Source organism: Calypte anna, chromosome 2 (assembly GCF_003957555.1).
Source record: "Calypte anna isolate BGI_N300 chromosome 2, bCalAnn1_v1.p, whole genome shotgun sequence".
Taxonomy (NCBI): Eukaryota; Metazoa; Chordata; class Aves; order Apodiformes; family Trochilidae; genus Calypte; species Calypte anna.
Genome location: NC_044245.1, coordinates 63,671,805 through 63,687,425, shown reverse-complemented (window position 1 = coordinate 63,687,425; position 15,621 = coordinate 63,671,805). Strand labels below are relative to the sequence as shown.

Sequence of the window (15,621 nt, the reverse complement as noted above, 5' to 3'; positions counted from 1 at the left end):
AGAGACAGAGAGGGAGACAGAGCAAGCACAGAATACACAGCATATCCACCCAAACACTTAAGATGAAAAACATTCAGCTTAAATACTGCCTGGTTGATTTTATGCTGCCTAAGGAAGTAACCAGGTTTGTATTGAATGACCACTGCAGGAGACTGCTGCAAACAATTGGCCCAAACTCTGGGTTGTGATTAGTGTTTTCACCTTTCAGCCAGCTCAGATGTTTGCTATGAAAACTATGACAGATGTTGGGTCATGTTTCAGTCTAGTTTGATGTGGCTGTCTACCATAATAGCTCTCTAGGCCTTCAGAAAGCCTCCAGTAAAAACAAGAAAGTCAAGACATTGGCATTTCTAGTAATTCCAAAATAAGCAGGAGACCATCTTCACTTGACATAGAGAACCTGTAAAAGGCAGAAACATAATTCTGAATACTTATCAGCTAACGTATTTTCAGACTTGTTAATTGCTGTGTTCCGACACTTTAGTGAGACTTAATTTTTTTTCTCTTATCAGTCTTTTTTTCCAAAGAGTTAAGCACTTTATAGTCCTGGAAGGGGGAAATGTGCACTCATTTGAATGATGTACATCTCTGCTTCGTACATTGAGCGAAAATCAAGATCTAGATCCTGAAATCTTCAGTTTGTTTTCAAAAACATTAAATGCATAGTAAAACAAGGCTCCCTGTATTTGCTTGCTGTTTTTAGTCTTACAAGTCACATTCCAGCTATATTTTCAGGTGTCCATTCATAACCACAAGGGCTGAACACTTTATAAAATTATAATTGATTTGTCTATGTGGTCATTGCCTCCAGGTACCGAAGTGCTATGCATAACAAGGTCTGAGAAAAAAATCAAGGTGGTTGACACCATAGAGAATGATCTGATCCCTCACTTCTGAACTGTATTGTTTCTAACGTAAAGTGGCTTGATAGGAAAGAAAATACCAGCTTCTCTTACAGAAATTTTGCTGGTAGAGAAGAGACTATTAATAACTTTAACAACAGGCTTTCTAAATGGAATCTGCCATATTCCAGTATCAAGACCTTACACAAGGCAGCTCTAAAAGTTATTCCCTCCCTTTCTTAAACTCTGGATGCTGGGAGCTGTAATGTTTTCTCTTGCGTGTAAAACAGGGACACACTTCTGTGGTTTTATGTACCCCTTAGAACATAAAAAATTATGTAAGGGAAGTGAATTATAATTTTTTATTATTGTTGTTATTATTATTATATGCTGTGCATATTAGCGTTCTCTAATAAATCTTCATAGCTTCAATTCCAGTCCATTCATTCCTCACTTCCCAGCTTCAACAGAGAAAGATGAAAAACAGATTTTGTGGATGAGGCTTCATGTCCCCATAGATGGAATATGGCCAGGAACCATCCAGCTTAGACCATAGATCATAATGACCAGTCTAGAAAAAGCAAAGAAAACAGATACTTCGCAGATATTTGACAGATTATTTCCAGATCTTAATAACCCCTTGAAACAAGTGAAATGCTGTTGGTCTTCTGTAAAACTGTTGAGGGCAGAACATTGCAGCCTGACATCTCAAAAAATTGCTCTGCACAAGCTGGATTTTTGATATGCAAGACATTATTTTGATCCTTATCCCTGTGTTTTCTGTATACATACAAGATCTCAGTTCAGATTCCTCAAGTAAGCTGACAGAGATAACAGATTTTATTTAAAATTCTTTCTGCATCTTACTTATATATCTTCTGTTGTTGTTCCACTTTCCTCCAACCATGAACAGATGAACTTTCCATACCAAATGAAGAAGGAGCTTTGGAGAATGGGCAGCCTCTGGGTCCTGGGCAAGTGCTGAGCTCCGGCCAAGTATCACTGCCAGCCCTAGCAGAACTGGAATCAGGACCAGCACCTGGGGAACCCTGCTCATATGAGGTGCTCCCAACCACAGAGATCATGGATGGGACAGGTAATATCTCATTTACATTATGATGTAGATATGCTAAGCTGTTTTAAATGAGTTTCTGACTTCTAACATTAGGTGTCTAGCCCTGAGAAATCCTTGCTGAAGGCTAAGAACTTCTGATGTAGAAGAAGGGGAAGTCCCATGAGAAATTCTGACTGACTCGGTGTAGATGTAACCTCTACTATGCAAGTAACTTGCAGTTTGCCAACATTTAAGAGTAGATTTCTAACTCTCCAGCTACATCTCAGCTGTGCCAATGAACTAGAGCAGAGCTGACAACATTTTTAAGCCTTAAGATACATCATCGTGCCCTTACCTACTGCGTGGTGTTGGGTGATGTTCACACCTCGCAGCCTTCAGTAGCTAACATGACCACCTGCCCTACCATAGGAAGGCTCTCTGTGCTTCTTTCCCAAGCCTTGCAGAGGGACAGCAACACTGTAAATCTAGTTTGCTCCTCTTTCTGCATCACTTAATGCTGAGAGTTGTGAATGAAGGTCAAGTGAGGAAAAGTGACTGGTAGAAGTGTTCATCCAAGGCCTTCAGCAGCTGTGCAGCCTCTTAGAAATGGAGTAGGCCCTGTGATAAGTTTAGAGGCCACCTGCTAACTTATCTAGTCCTGAGCAAGCTGTGGTGACAGACCATCTGAGATGTGACATTTTAAAGCTCTCAATTTGTGTTCAAGATGTGGGAATATGTCTCAGCCTCACATAAGGGAGCTGGCTTCTGTCAAAGGTAATGTGAAGTTTGGCTGTTGTGTAGCTATGTGTTAGTGTTTCTCTTTTTCTCTCTTTCTTTCTCTCTCCCTCCTTTTCTGTGCCATATGATGTTTCAGTGAAATCTATTAGTCTTTCTGAATCTGCATTGCTGTGCTGCTTTTCTTGTACTATGGCTGTATCCACTGCTGCTTTGCACATAACGTTGTTGCGTCTATGATGTGGTTGTGTCCTCCAGTGTCTGAAGAGAGCCCCACATCCAATGAATCCAGCGTCCTCCTGTCCCAAGATCCTACAGCTAAGTCAGTCCTGCTACTTCCCCCCAAAAAATCTGCCGCTTTCCCTGGAGACCATGAGGACACCCCAGTGAAACAGTTGTCCCTCCTCAAACAGCCCCCTGCCCTGCCTCCTAAACCTATTGCCAGGATTGCCAGCCACTTAACTGGTAAGTAGGTGTTCCTGGACCCTCAGAACCACCCTTTCCCTTATAGGAAAAAGCTGTCCTTACAGAAAGGTTCTCAATGTCCTTCCTCCTTCTGTAACACTGTTTGCACGTGGTTGTTGTGTGTATTGGTAATGTATCTGTGTTCTACCTATGGCAGGAATCACAAAGCCTTTTCAGACTGTACCTTCATCAAGGTTGCTTCAGGGCACTTCCCTTCTTAACTGGAATTACCTAAGACTGCTGCTGTGTTTCCTAACACTCTTCACTCTTTTTCATCAAGACACACTATCACCACAAAAACTGCAGGATGTGCTATGGTGGTAGAGGAAGTGTAAGGATAAAACCAGGATATCTTTCAATGCCTTTAATGAAAAAGGGCATGAGGATTGCAGAGGGGGTTTTGCTTTCTCCTGTTGGGTTTTTTTTTGCTTCTCCCTTCAACTGCCTAATGGGCAGGTCTCCTGCAACACAGGATCACATATCAACCCCATATCTTTCTACATGTTTGCCTTTAACTTGGCACCTCATCCTTACACAGGCCATTCTGTCCCTTGGCTTCTTGCCATTTTCCTCCCCTTTCCACCCCTTCTCTGACTACTCCAGTGAGTCCTGCTGATGTGGGCATCTCTGTTTCCCAGTGACCAGTATGTTGGTGCCCTGCAGTTTGTGCTGCAGTTTCTCTCTCACTTCATGGCAGCTAGCAACAGTATACGCTACAGGCTCCTTTTTTTGGGTCTTTGGGATTCAAAGCTCTAGGTACATGTGGAAGGAGAATAGTTGCATCTCCTCTCTTCATTCTCTCATTTAAACCACCAAAGCAAAGGATGCCTACATTTTTACAGAGCAAACCAGATCCCTAAATGCATGCCTTCACCTTTTTAAGAGTATGTTCATAATTGCAGCTGCAGCCCAGGAGGCAGCACCTCAAAATCCTGAGTTTAAGATGAAGTATCTTCTGTACTGAGCTGCTGTTCTTCTCACTGAGTCAATATTTTTATATTAATGCTACCCTGATCTTTTCAGGGATAATGTGAGAAATGCTCAGTCTGCATTGATACATTCCAGATGCTGGGGTTTTTTCCCTGAAACTTAATACTCATTTTATTCAGGTCAAGGTATATATCAGGAAAGAGCTCATTAGGAAATAGCATGTTCTGGTTTTCTCTCATATCTCTATGTAGTCTCTTCATGTTTCTGTTTGGATAGCCACACATTTTTGTTCTGTATAGTTTTGTTCATTTTATGTGAAATCTCTTTACTTTCTTGCCTGCCAAAACCTACAAATAATGGCTAATATTGTGCCCTGCACTACAAAATGAATGGGCAGTTCTGCAGCCTGGAGAGCTAGGCAGCAGTACTAATGGCTTCAGATGAGGACAATACCAGCTTCCTATGATCTCCTGTAACACTCTGTCCCAATTACAGGAAACTATTCAGAAATAAGGCCAATGTAGAAGAATTTTTTTTTAAATAGGAATAGCATAGAAAAAGACTAAGGTTCTAAATGTTCTTCATTCATAAGCTTTTCATTTGTAAGATAAAACAGAAGAATCAGAGGATGGAGAGCTTCTGGTGTGCTGCTTTTTTTTTTTTTTTTTCCAACTATAAATTTTGTGTGAAGTAGAATTGGGCTTGAGCTATCAGCATAAGTAAATTGCTTGATGGTGATGACTTTCCAATTAAAGTAAAAAAAAACTGTGACTTCTCTTACTTTATGGTGCCTGTTAGTAGTCTCTTATACAGTCCTAAGTAAACTCATATAAAGTGCATATAGACAAAATCTGTACATGTATATATAGAACCCCCAGGGAAAAGGAACAGAGGTTCAGATTTAGTCATAGGGCCCTAATTTAACTGACAATTATTCCTGGTAGAACTGAAAGCCTCACTTATACCTTATAAGTGAAAGTTTTAAATCCTTTTTCTTAAGAGTCCATTTACTTTGGTGGTCTAAAGGATGTACATGTTGTTCAGTGCCTTGTATTCTCTATGGGTGATTATTTTAGCTGTGTATAATCTCTGGAAGTGAGCAATCAATCTTAATGAAGCACCCTCATCAGTAAGAAGCAGAATTAATGCTATTCTTCTACTAATTACTCCAGACACATCCTCAGCTTGTCTGTGAGAAAACAAGTGAAGCCTGAATTCTGGCATTTGAGGTGAAGACTATTCTGCTTTTGTTACATACCCATTTTTCTGCTAAAGATTATGTGAGAAGGTTGAAGGACAAACTAAGACATACTGGGCATGGCTAATGGAGAGTGATAGTGGTTTAAATGGTCTGGTAGCTTTGTTCAAGAAGACTGCAAGAGGAAGTGTGATCTTATGAAGTGTTAAGGAACACATCTCAAAATGCAGATGTGCCTCTTCTGTCTGAAGTCATATAAGTATTGTACATTTATTGTATATTTATTTAATAGAAACATGTTTTTTACAAGCATAAAATCACTACAGGCATGGTCAGCAATAAAAAAAAAAAAGTTAAATACAAAACTTGTGGAACGAAAAGCCTCCTTCAAGTCTGACCACCTTCTTGCTGTGACCTTATCCCAGAGTTGTTCAATAAAGGTATGAAGACTGACTTGCAGGGTTTGGCAAGGGATTTAATACAGATTTTAGAAATGGAAAAGAAACATTCCTCACCTCTGAAAGCATTTGCAAACCATCTCAGACATATACTTGCCTGTGCCAAGACAAAGATTGGCCTTTACCTCAATAAGAAATGCATGTAAAACAGCAGACCTAAAACAAACATATAAAAGCACGTGAAATTTGGGGGAGAATGAAAAGAAACAGGGTGCTTTAAAGGTGGCAAGGTTCCCTCAAGCAAATACAAATCATGCAACCTTGGCATGGTGCTTCTAGAGGCTGAGGTAGTGTGGGGACAGGGCAGTAGAGGAATGGGGACAGAGCCAAGAGCAGAGTGCAGAGCAGCCACTGGGAGTGGTGCCATCACCTCTGCATAAAGTGCTCCATACTTTGCCTTATGCCATCTCCCATGTTCCTGATGACACTGCCTCCACAGGGAATGTCCATATCACAGCACTGGATGTGGAAGTGCCTGTGCAGCTCTAGAAGACGGGAAACCCCAGGGGAAAAGTGTGATCCTTAAATGTTGTTTCATTTCTCTGCATTTGCTGTTGGCCATTTACCCCCTGGTGAGCCTACTGCTGGTTTTCAGATAGGATTACTATTGGACAGTGTTCATGGATAAAGATTCTTTCATCATTTTAGTTCTCCAGCATCCACATGCTGATCCCAGGCACTAGGACAAATATTTTATTTATATATATATTTATATTTATATATATATTACTTCACTGAAAATATAGGAGTAACCACTGGAATCACCTGGGACCAAATCTAATTGGAGTGCTAAGTTGAAGTCACCATATTATCATAAAATCTTTAACAGCCAAAAGTGGCAATATAACTGGTCTCATCTGACTTGATAGCCAATATAGCCATTGCTGTATAACTCCTTTTGATCTTTATTCATTAAGCAGTTATTTCTCACCAGCATAGGTAATCTTTTCTGAATTAATTTGATATTTTTCATTCAAACAACTGAAACATCCGTAACCCATAAAGTCACAGAAAAAACAAACAAAGTAAAAAACCCAACCCCCTACAATCTTAGCCCCTAGAGCATGCCCTGAAGTGCCACATCTATGTGTTTCTTAAATACCTCCAGGGATGGTGACTCAACCACCTCCCTGGGCAGGGTGTTCCAGTGCCTGACCACTCCTTCAGTAAATAAATTCTTCCTAATAACCAATCTAAATCTCCCCTGCTACTACTTTAGGCCATTTCCTCTGGTCCTGTAATAATTCACTTGGGAGAAGAAGGCAACACACCCTTTCCTACGACCTCCTTTCAGGTAGTTGTAGAGGGCAGTGAGGTCTCCCCTCAGCCTCCTTTTCTCCAAGCTGAACATCCCCAATTCCCTCGGCCACTCCTCTCATGATTTGTTCTCTGTGCCCCTCACCAGCTTGGTAGCTCTCCTCTGGACATGTTCCAGCATCTCAGTGGTGCACACTTCTTGTGGTGAGAGGCCCAGAACTGCACACAGTATTCAAGGTGCAGCCTCACCAGTGAGGAGTACTGGGGCATGATCTCTGCCCTACTCTGCTGGCCCCTAAAACATCAGAGAATAAAATATATGCCACTAAGCTTGGATCTCAACAACACCTGTGTGTATTTGAGGTGTGAGTATCTGGATGCCTAGTCTCCTGCTGCATTGCCACAGCACAGTTTGTTGTTAGTTACAACGTCTTATAAGAGTATTTGAAACTGCTATTTATCCAATAAATAGTCTCTGCATTAATTTATACAGCAATAGTGTCATGTATCTTAGATGGCTCCTCTAGATGAGCCCAAGACATTTTCCACAAGCTTCCTTCTCTCTTGCTTCTCTCCTCCTGCTGCCTGCTCTGGCATGCTCCATTCATGAAGACAGGTTTCATTCATGTGAGGGCAATGGAGAATTCTCTTTTCATCATCTGCTTGAGGGATGCAGCTCTCCTTCACCAGCATCCCCAGGTTCTCATGGGAACCTGGACTCTGGTGCTTCTCTCCATACTTCCTGTGCCTGCTGCTATCTGGAGGGAAGTACCTGACACATCCAGGCCTCAGGAAATCTTTGAAACCCTCTTCAAGGCTCTGCATGAGGTTTCATACAGAGTTGTGCTTTTCAGCCTTTAGGCTAAGCATGCTTTGCCTGTGTTCTCCAAATTCATTTTGAATGCATCTGTGGTGCAAAGGAGCAGCAAAGAATTTCAGTAACAAGTCTTCCCTGAAGACACAGCTGCAGATCTTGCTGTAGTCAGCAGAAGATGCATGGCGAATCTTTGAATTTTTAACTTGTCTTTATGAATCTGCTCAAAACCTCATTGAAGTAAGAACAGATACTCCTGCTGTTCAGGCACAAGTGATTCCCAGAGAGAAAACCTTAAAAAGTAAAAGCTATTTGTCTAAATGCTACCAGCAAGTGTCAGGCACATCACCCCATTTCTATTGGGGAGCTCCCTCAGCAGGCTACACTGGGTTTTGCACATTTTTGTTGTATTACAGAATTAATTACTTGGATGCAATTTAAAGAGAACCCTATCTGCAACATGTGCCAAACAACTCTCCAGACATGTTCACTAGTTAGGAAACATCAAACTTGGTGTACTTGGTGTGTATCTCCGGCATACCACAGACGTATCAGGGAAATGAGACATGAGCAAACCACCTGTGCAGCAAACAGAATTATATTTGTCTATTTCCTTAAAGCCCTAAATGAAATGCAGCAACTTTAGGCATTAGCAAAATTATCCATATGGAAGGGGTAAGGTCTAACTTTGTTGTAGGTGTGATAGAGAGCAGATACTGTGGCATCCACACTATATTTTAAGTAATTTATTGTCATCAGCAGTGGGACAGTTTCTATGTCTAACATCTCTTTCATCTATTCTGGCACAGTTATTACTTAACCATGCACAGTGCTGAGTGGTCACAACCCTACTGAGAGCCAACATCTTGCAAAACTGTTCATTATTCTCTTGAGCATGAAGAACCTCAGCCAAAAGAGATTACTCAGACTTGCACACCTGGCTTCACACAGTTTGCTCCTCTTCTGTCACATGAGTGCTTTGTGCAATGGTTTAAGACTGTGGTAATGTTCCACTGAGAAGACACTTATCACAGATTTCTTGCTCACATTTCCACTGTCCAGCTTCTCATTTATCTATAGATGTCAAAGTTTGCTGTATATTCCGTGCTGGAGACAGTAATTGTTTCTACCCATGGTTCATACATCACATATGTTGTGAAATTAAAACAGAGGAAAGTAAAACATAATCCTCTTGCTCTTACACACCGGGGCAAGTTGTTCTCTCCTTTACTCCAGATGAGGGTAGCACAGAGTCCAGCAGCAAGCCTGGAGCCCTTGGATTTGAGCAAGTCCTCATTTATTAAGCAGACTCAGTGATCTTACCACACAGTAAAATGTGCACTACAAGTTCTCTGTCACTGATGTCAGTGCATACATTTCTGAAGGAGCAGATCAAGCTCCCCGTCCACTGCGGTCCTTCTGCCTTTAGCCATTTTTATTTGTTTTTAAAAACAGGCAAGTAGAATTCTCCTGAAGGTGAAGGGCAGACAAGTAGATTTAATGATTCTGGTTCCTTTTCAGGCTCTATTTAAGTATTAGACAGGCTCAAGACACACACAGATGGTGAAACACAGTCAGTCTGATTAAAGCCTTTTGTTAAATATAATGGACAAGATTTTTGTCAAGTGTCCAGTGGAGTCATCCAGCACTGCAGACATGCTGACGTGAAAGATTTCTTTAAATTTAAGTGGAAACTAAATCTCCAGGCCTTTGTTGTGAAGAGTGGAAACCAGACTATGCATTTCTGATTCATGATGGCATATGTGACTACTTACGGGTAATTAGGATAGACTGGTTCTTCTGTGCACATCCAAAGCTGCAGTGCCTCTGTCTAGGTGAAGCTTGCATAACAGAGGGAAGGAATTTTTCACTATATTTTGGAAGAAAGATGGAAGAATTCCTGTTTGCTTTATAGCTGAACCATTTGGCACGTTATACTCATTCCCAGCATACAATAGTACCCTAATCTTCAGGATCACAGAAGGCAGCAAACCCAGTTGATACTTTCAGTTATTCTTTTGTCAGAAGGAGGAGATTTCTGCAGTTGGGAACTTTTTTAATTCACCATTAAGAACAACTCACTTGCATCATACAGAAAGTGATGGGGTGTCCAGGCACTGGCAGATGAAAACATTAATTGAGATACACCAGAAAAGGATCTAAAATTAATATTCAAACCTGCACTTTAAAAATGGAAGTGCAGATCTCAGTCTAGTCTTTGTAATTCAGACCCCACTGTAGAAGTAAAATTGCCTGAATCACAAAATTACGGAAACATTTTGATACTACAAACCCCATAGGAGCCTTATTCTCCAGGCTCCATGCAATTTACTCTTTACTTTTTCTGTTATTTACCTTTTATTGAGGATGGTGTGTTCTTTTATGCAGAATATAAAGGAAACATAATGTGTATGTAAGAAAAACACTGAGTCCTTCCCGTGCTTGAACAGAAAATCCTTAAAGTCTTTTTTTTATGCTTTCTTTTATTGCAAAAAGCAATCTGCTTTAGAGAAGAGGGTGGTGCTCTGTGATTTGACAGTCCCATGAGTTAGATTTAAGCCTTGATGCCATCAGAAAACTTCTTGCCTTCAAGAGACAACATACCAAGTGAACATAATATTGCATTGAAAGCTGGAAGACTTGGGTTCTACTCTCTGTAACTCTCCCATTCTGCAACATGGAAAGAACACTTCTCTCTATGTTTCTCTTTCATCTTTGTAGACCCTTAGCCTCTCTTATCTTTTTATCCTATAAGTCCTTTGAGGAAAGGGAACACTTACTGTCTGTGTAGTGTTCCTAGTGTAGCGAAACACTGTTATCAAGTGGATACTGTGGATGGCACTAAAAAAAGTCTAATCACATATCTTAGCTTGGGTCCATGCATGGTCTTCTTTCAACATTATTACCCTTATATCATTTTTAAGAAGTGTTACAGCTTGGAAGTCCTAGTATCAGTCTGTACAACCTCACTATTAGATATGGATATGAGTACAGGCAATACCCAGGCCAGGAGGAAGAATACAAGGGGTGAGTCAGTAGTAAAAAGCTGCTTGGAAAAGGACCTCAGGAATTTGGTGTCACTCAGGAGGATTATGGTCTTTGAAACCTGTACAGCAACATCTTACTCTGAAGCTTTCTCATTTTAAAAGAAGATTCCAGCCCCTCAGTTCCCTTACCATGTTACAGGAAGAAGAGTGATCTGAAGAAACAAGAGGCCAAAGAGCACACAAGTTTTGCTCACAAAGCTGCATTACTGAGCCAAATATCAGCAGTATTCCAGGCTGAAAAAGGCCCAGCCTTCCTCCTAAACAGAAGCTCACAATTGCAGTTCATACTGTATATATTTGCTCTTAGTGTGCTTTATAACTGTTTCCCAAACCTATCTTGAGAACTGTATGCCCTCCCATGACTTTTTCTGCATTTTGAAAACACTCCAGAGTAGGATTCCAAAACCCACCATCCTGCAGTTGAATCCTGGCAGAGAGGAGTCTTTGCCTGGCAGGTCAGCTATGATTCAATGAAAAAGGTTAAAATTCAGTGCACGAGTCTAGAGAAAAGTACCTGCCAAGTCTTCTGTCACTACATTAATCCTAGTGATCTTCTGCTTTTTATCATTTGCTGCTGCTGCACCTTTTGTTTCTCCAAACAGCTCCCTAGTGTTCAAACCCATTTTCTTTTCTCTCCTGCCCTATAATGTAATTTTTAACACCAAATGTTTTGCACATTACAAAGCTGTAAGAAGTGTGACTTGTAGTAATTGCACTGCAGTGGCTGAGAAAGATCAGGAATCCCTGAGCTTTTGCTCCAGCAGTGATGGTTATGGTAGTGACTCATCCTGGGATTTCAGGCACCAAATTGCTCTGCCTCTATTTTCATGCCTGTTGAGCAGGAGACATTGTGCTTACCTCACAGGGCTGTTTTGGAGGATTAGGGTTTTAAAGCATCAAAGTGTGCCACAAGCCTTGTTATGCATTGCTTAAGGGGCATGCACAGCCCTGGGATGTTTGTGGAAGTGCTGCAAACTAATGGTACTTTTTTCTAAAGACAGCGCCAAGCCCATGCTGTGCACAGTTATCACCTATGAGGTGAGGCTCCTATGAGGTGAGGCTGAGGGAGCTGGGGCTGTTCAGCCTGGAGAAGAGGAGGCTCAGGGGAGACCTCATCACTCTCTACAACTCCCTGAAAGGAGGGTGTAGCCAGGGGGGGGTTGGTCTCTTTTCCCAGGCAACTCTCAGCAAGACAAGAGGGCGCGGTCTCAAGTTGTGCCAAGGGGGGTTTAGGTTGGATATTAAAAAGAATTCTTTACCGAGAGGGTGATCAGGCATTGGAATGGGCTGCCCAGGGAAGTAGTGGATTCTCCATCCCTGGAGATATCTAAAAAGAGACTGGATGTGGCACTCAGTGCCATGGTCTGGTAACCGCAGCGGGAGTGGATCAAGGGTTGGACTCGATGATCTCTGAGGTCCATTCCAACCCAGCCAATTCTATGATTCTATGATCTGTTGTAGCAGGGAAGTGATGCACGGTCCCATTTTGGCTGACAGGCTCAGTACCTGTTTGCCCAGGCAGATTCTATGATTTCCATTTTACTGCCATGAAAATTAACACCAAGGCCTCTCTTTCTTCTCTTTTAGATCCTGGTGCTCCTGTGAAACTGCCTTGTTTGCCAGTTAAGCTGTCGCCTCCACTACCTCCAAAGAAAGTCATGATTTGCATGCCTTTAGGGGGGCCAGACCTCTCTCTCTCATCCTATTCCACACAGAAGAGCTCCCAGCAGCCTTTGACTCAGCACCATCACACTGTCCTGCCATCCCAGTTAGCAGCTCACCAGCACCAGCTCCAGTATGGCAGCCACAGCCAGCACCTGCCTTCTGGGTCCAGCACGTTGCCCATTCACCCTTCGGGCTGCCGGATGATAGAGGAACTCAACAAGACACTAGCCATGACCATGCAGAGGCTAGAAAGGTAATGGATCAAATTTTTTTAATTACTTACTGATGTATACTCTTTCCTGCTAACCTCAGTATCAATATCACCGCTTGAGTTATGTTGGTAGTACTTGAATTTGTCCACAGAGATAGGGAAGGAGCCTTTCCAGGCTTGTTTGACAAGTTTGTGGCAGAAAGTAGAAAAAGACCAAGTTTCCTGAGCCCCATTGTCCTGTTTAAGGGGCTAGATAATACAGATGACGGAGAAGATGTTCAAAAGCCATGCCTGGCTTGAAATAAATACTGCAGAGTGTGTAGCTACCAAGCTATGGTTATGTGAGGATTGGGGGGGAAAAAAAAGAAAAAAAAAAAAGTTAAAAAGTAAAAGATTCAAAAGAGACACTAAAAACCAAATGTACCACTAAAGCAGGGCATCTGGTTATTTTTACCAGCTAGGTCAAAACAACCTTTGAGGAATTCCTACTAGCCACTCAAGGAGTTTATATAGACTATTTTAATTATTTTAGATTAAGTTATATGTTTAAACTTAAAATAAGTATTTAACCCATTCCACAGCAGCTACTTTCTTATTCCTTTGTATCTGGAGGAAAGTAATACATTTGATCAGAAGAGCCTTACCCACGCTGGGGCTGGTTTTTATTATTGTCACTTGTGTGCATCTCTGAACACTGCTTCAAATATTCTGAGTAAATGAAGAATGCTGTATAAATGCAAGCTGTTCTCATAGACAGCAAGATCAGCAAGGTTTTGAAAATTTATTTCATCTTGTAGAGGAAAATTGAGCAAGACCCAGAACAGGGAAGGTAGTCCAAAAAATTACATGTTCATATTTAGTACCAAGGGCAGCTTTGTAGCCAGCTTGTTCTAGGAGCATCATATCATCCTTCTGTTAGACAGGAAGCTGAAATATTTATTCTAACAGGCAAAATGCCTAATGATTTGTCCCAATACCTCCTTGTGATAATGCTACCTTCATTACAGCACATAGATAAATATAATTTGATTAGGGGTGGCAGATCCTCCTTACTGCATGGACAGGGAGCCAGAGGCTGTCCCACACTGCTAACTCAGTTTAGTACCAGGACAGCAAGACCCTTGTGGTTATATCCAGGAGGGGGGGTGATGTTTTTGCAGCATGAGGGAATTCTCTGCTGGGGAAAACTGCTGAAGCTGTGAGGGAGATTCTTATTCCCATTGGTAAAAGGGGATGTAATGGTAGGTTTGGAAAGCTTATCCACATTACTCCCCTGTGCCTCCCTACGTCTCTCTTGCATTTCCAGAAGGGCTGGTCAGATGCATCTGCATAACCCCAAAGCTTGGTGCACCAAGCACAGAGGGAAGCTGGGGTCTCCCACAGGCTCCTTTGGGGCTGCAGTCCCCCTGCCATCCCCAGCATGAATTGGATATCTTTCTGAATTGGTTCACACTGTATGCAGAAGCAATTTCTTATCCCAAGCCCTATGACATCTCTTAGAATATGACTTTAATGTGGCATCTGTTGCCCCACAGCAATGAATGCTCTCGTTTCTGGCCATCCATCAAGTTTATGTCTACAAATAGAGTTAACTGATTTAAAGAAGGTGATGCTGTTTGGTTTTAGCTATTAATTTGCAGCTGAAACGCTGCTGCTTGTTGAAATCTCAATAAGCAAGTATGCATTTCCCAATATGAAGCAATTGCCTCCCTTGGCAGAATAAAATAAGAAAATGCTGTGGCACTGATACTTCATGTTTAAAATGACAAGGGGTCCTAGTTCACGATATTGCAGATGGTTGATTTTTCAGTATTTTTGCATCAATTAACTATTATTTCAATCATGAGATAAAGTAGCAAGTACTTCAGTTATTCTCCTCTTCAAAAGGAATCAGTAATGTTTGTATTCACAAGAGAGAAAATAGGTGATGACTGTTTCCTCTGCAACAGCAATATTTATTTTCATAGTGTTTACAGGTAAAAGAGTCTGTGCAGCTGACACTTGCTGTTAAGACCTTAAATTTCTTTTTCAAGCTACATTTAGATCTTAGTAAATTTGCTAACTCTTCTTAAGATTTTTGCAAATTTGTAAAATATAGGTATCTAATTTGGTATATGATTAATTGCATGAAATGCTGCTGTTTTCTAATTTTTTCTAATTTTTTTAATTGTATAAAATCTGTATTAAACAAAATGGAAATCATACCACAGGTCATGTGGTATGTCATTGGACACTTCATCCCAGAAGTCCTGAGGGCTTTTTAAAAGCACAGATCCTGTATCTGCTTTCCTCTATTTAAAATTTGGTCATGTGCTCACATCTGTTGCATGCATAGAATATGCAGACATATCCTGAGCTTTACTGTAGGTTCCAGGATAACATGCTTCTGGGTCACTACTGTGGGGTCAGTAATTTTGGGGAGATGAAAGAATGACATGTCTCTGAGGCACCTTCTGAGAAATGCTAAATTCATCTAATTTTGCTAATCTCAGTCTTTATCTCAAAAGAAACCTGCAACCTTTTAGAGTAATTGCCGTGATGCTGCAGGAATAATGCTGCCAAGTCTGGTAATTTGGGGGGATTATTTATAGTAGTGTTCTGTTTTGAAAAGGGAGGATCATGTAGACAAGTGCAGATCAGTTATCTACTCTAAATTTGTTTTTTCCTTCAGAAATGTCCACTAAACTCCATTGGTGTTCACTGAATCCATAACCAATTTATTATCAATTGCACATTTTTTCCATTAAACATCTCTTAGACCTGTAACTCTTCATTCCACCAGGAATGTAAGTATGGACAGGAACAAAGAACAAAAGACTACAACATCCCCTTCCTCCAGCAATCTGGATTTTTTCCTTTACCAGATGAGATCTTTGAAATTCAAATAGTCTAATATCATCTAAAGACAGATACTTGAAATCAGTTCTTCGCCAATGAGCCAGAAG

At 41.1% G+C, this 15,621-nt stretch overlaps 1 protein-coding gene across 2 annotated transcripts in view; it reads left to right on the top strand.

The window, feature by feature from the left end:
* The window catches only part of PHACTR1 (phosphatase and actin regulator 1), a 129,295-nt gene that overhangs the window by 63,441 nt on the left and 50,233 nt on the right, over positions 1-15,621 (top strand). Inside the window, exons 3-5 of one of the 2 annotated variants that reach the window (XM_008497130.2) lie at positions 1,756-1,938; positions 2,890-3,096; positions 12,388-12,718. In XM_008497130.2, coding sequence (XP_008495352.2) covers positions 1,756-1,938; positions 2,890-3,096; positions 12,388-12,718 — 721 coding nt within the window. The remainder of the gene's footprint in view (positions 1-1,755; positions 1,939-2,889; positions 3,097-12,387; positions 12,719-15,621) is intronic. The other variant, XM_030446555.1, reaches the window with a different exon arrangement.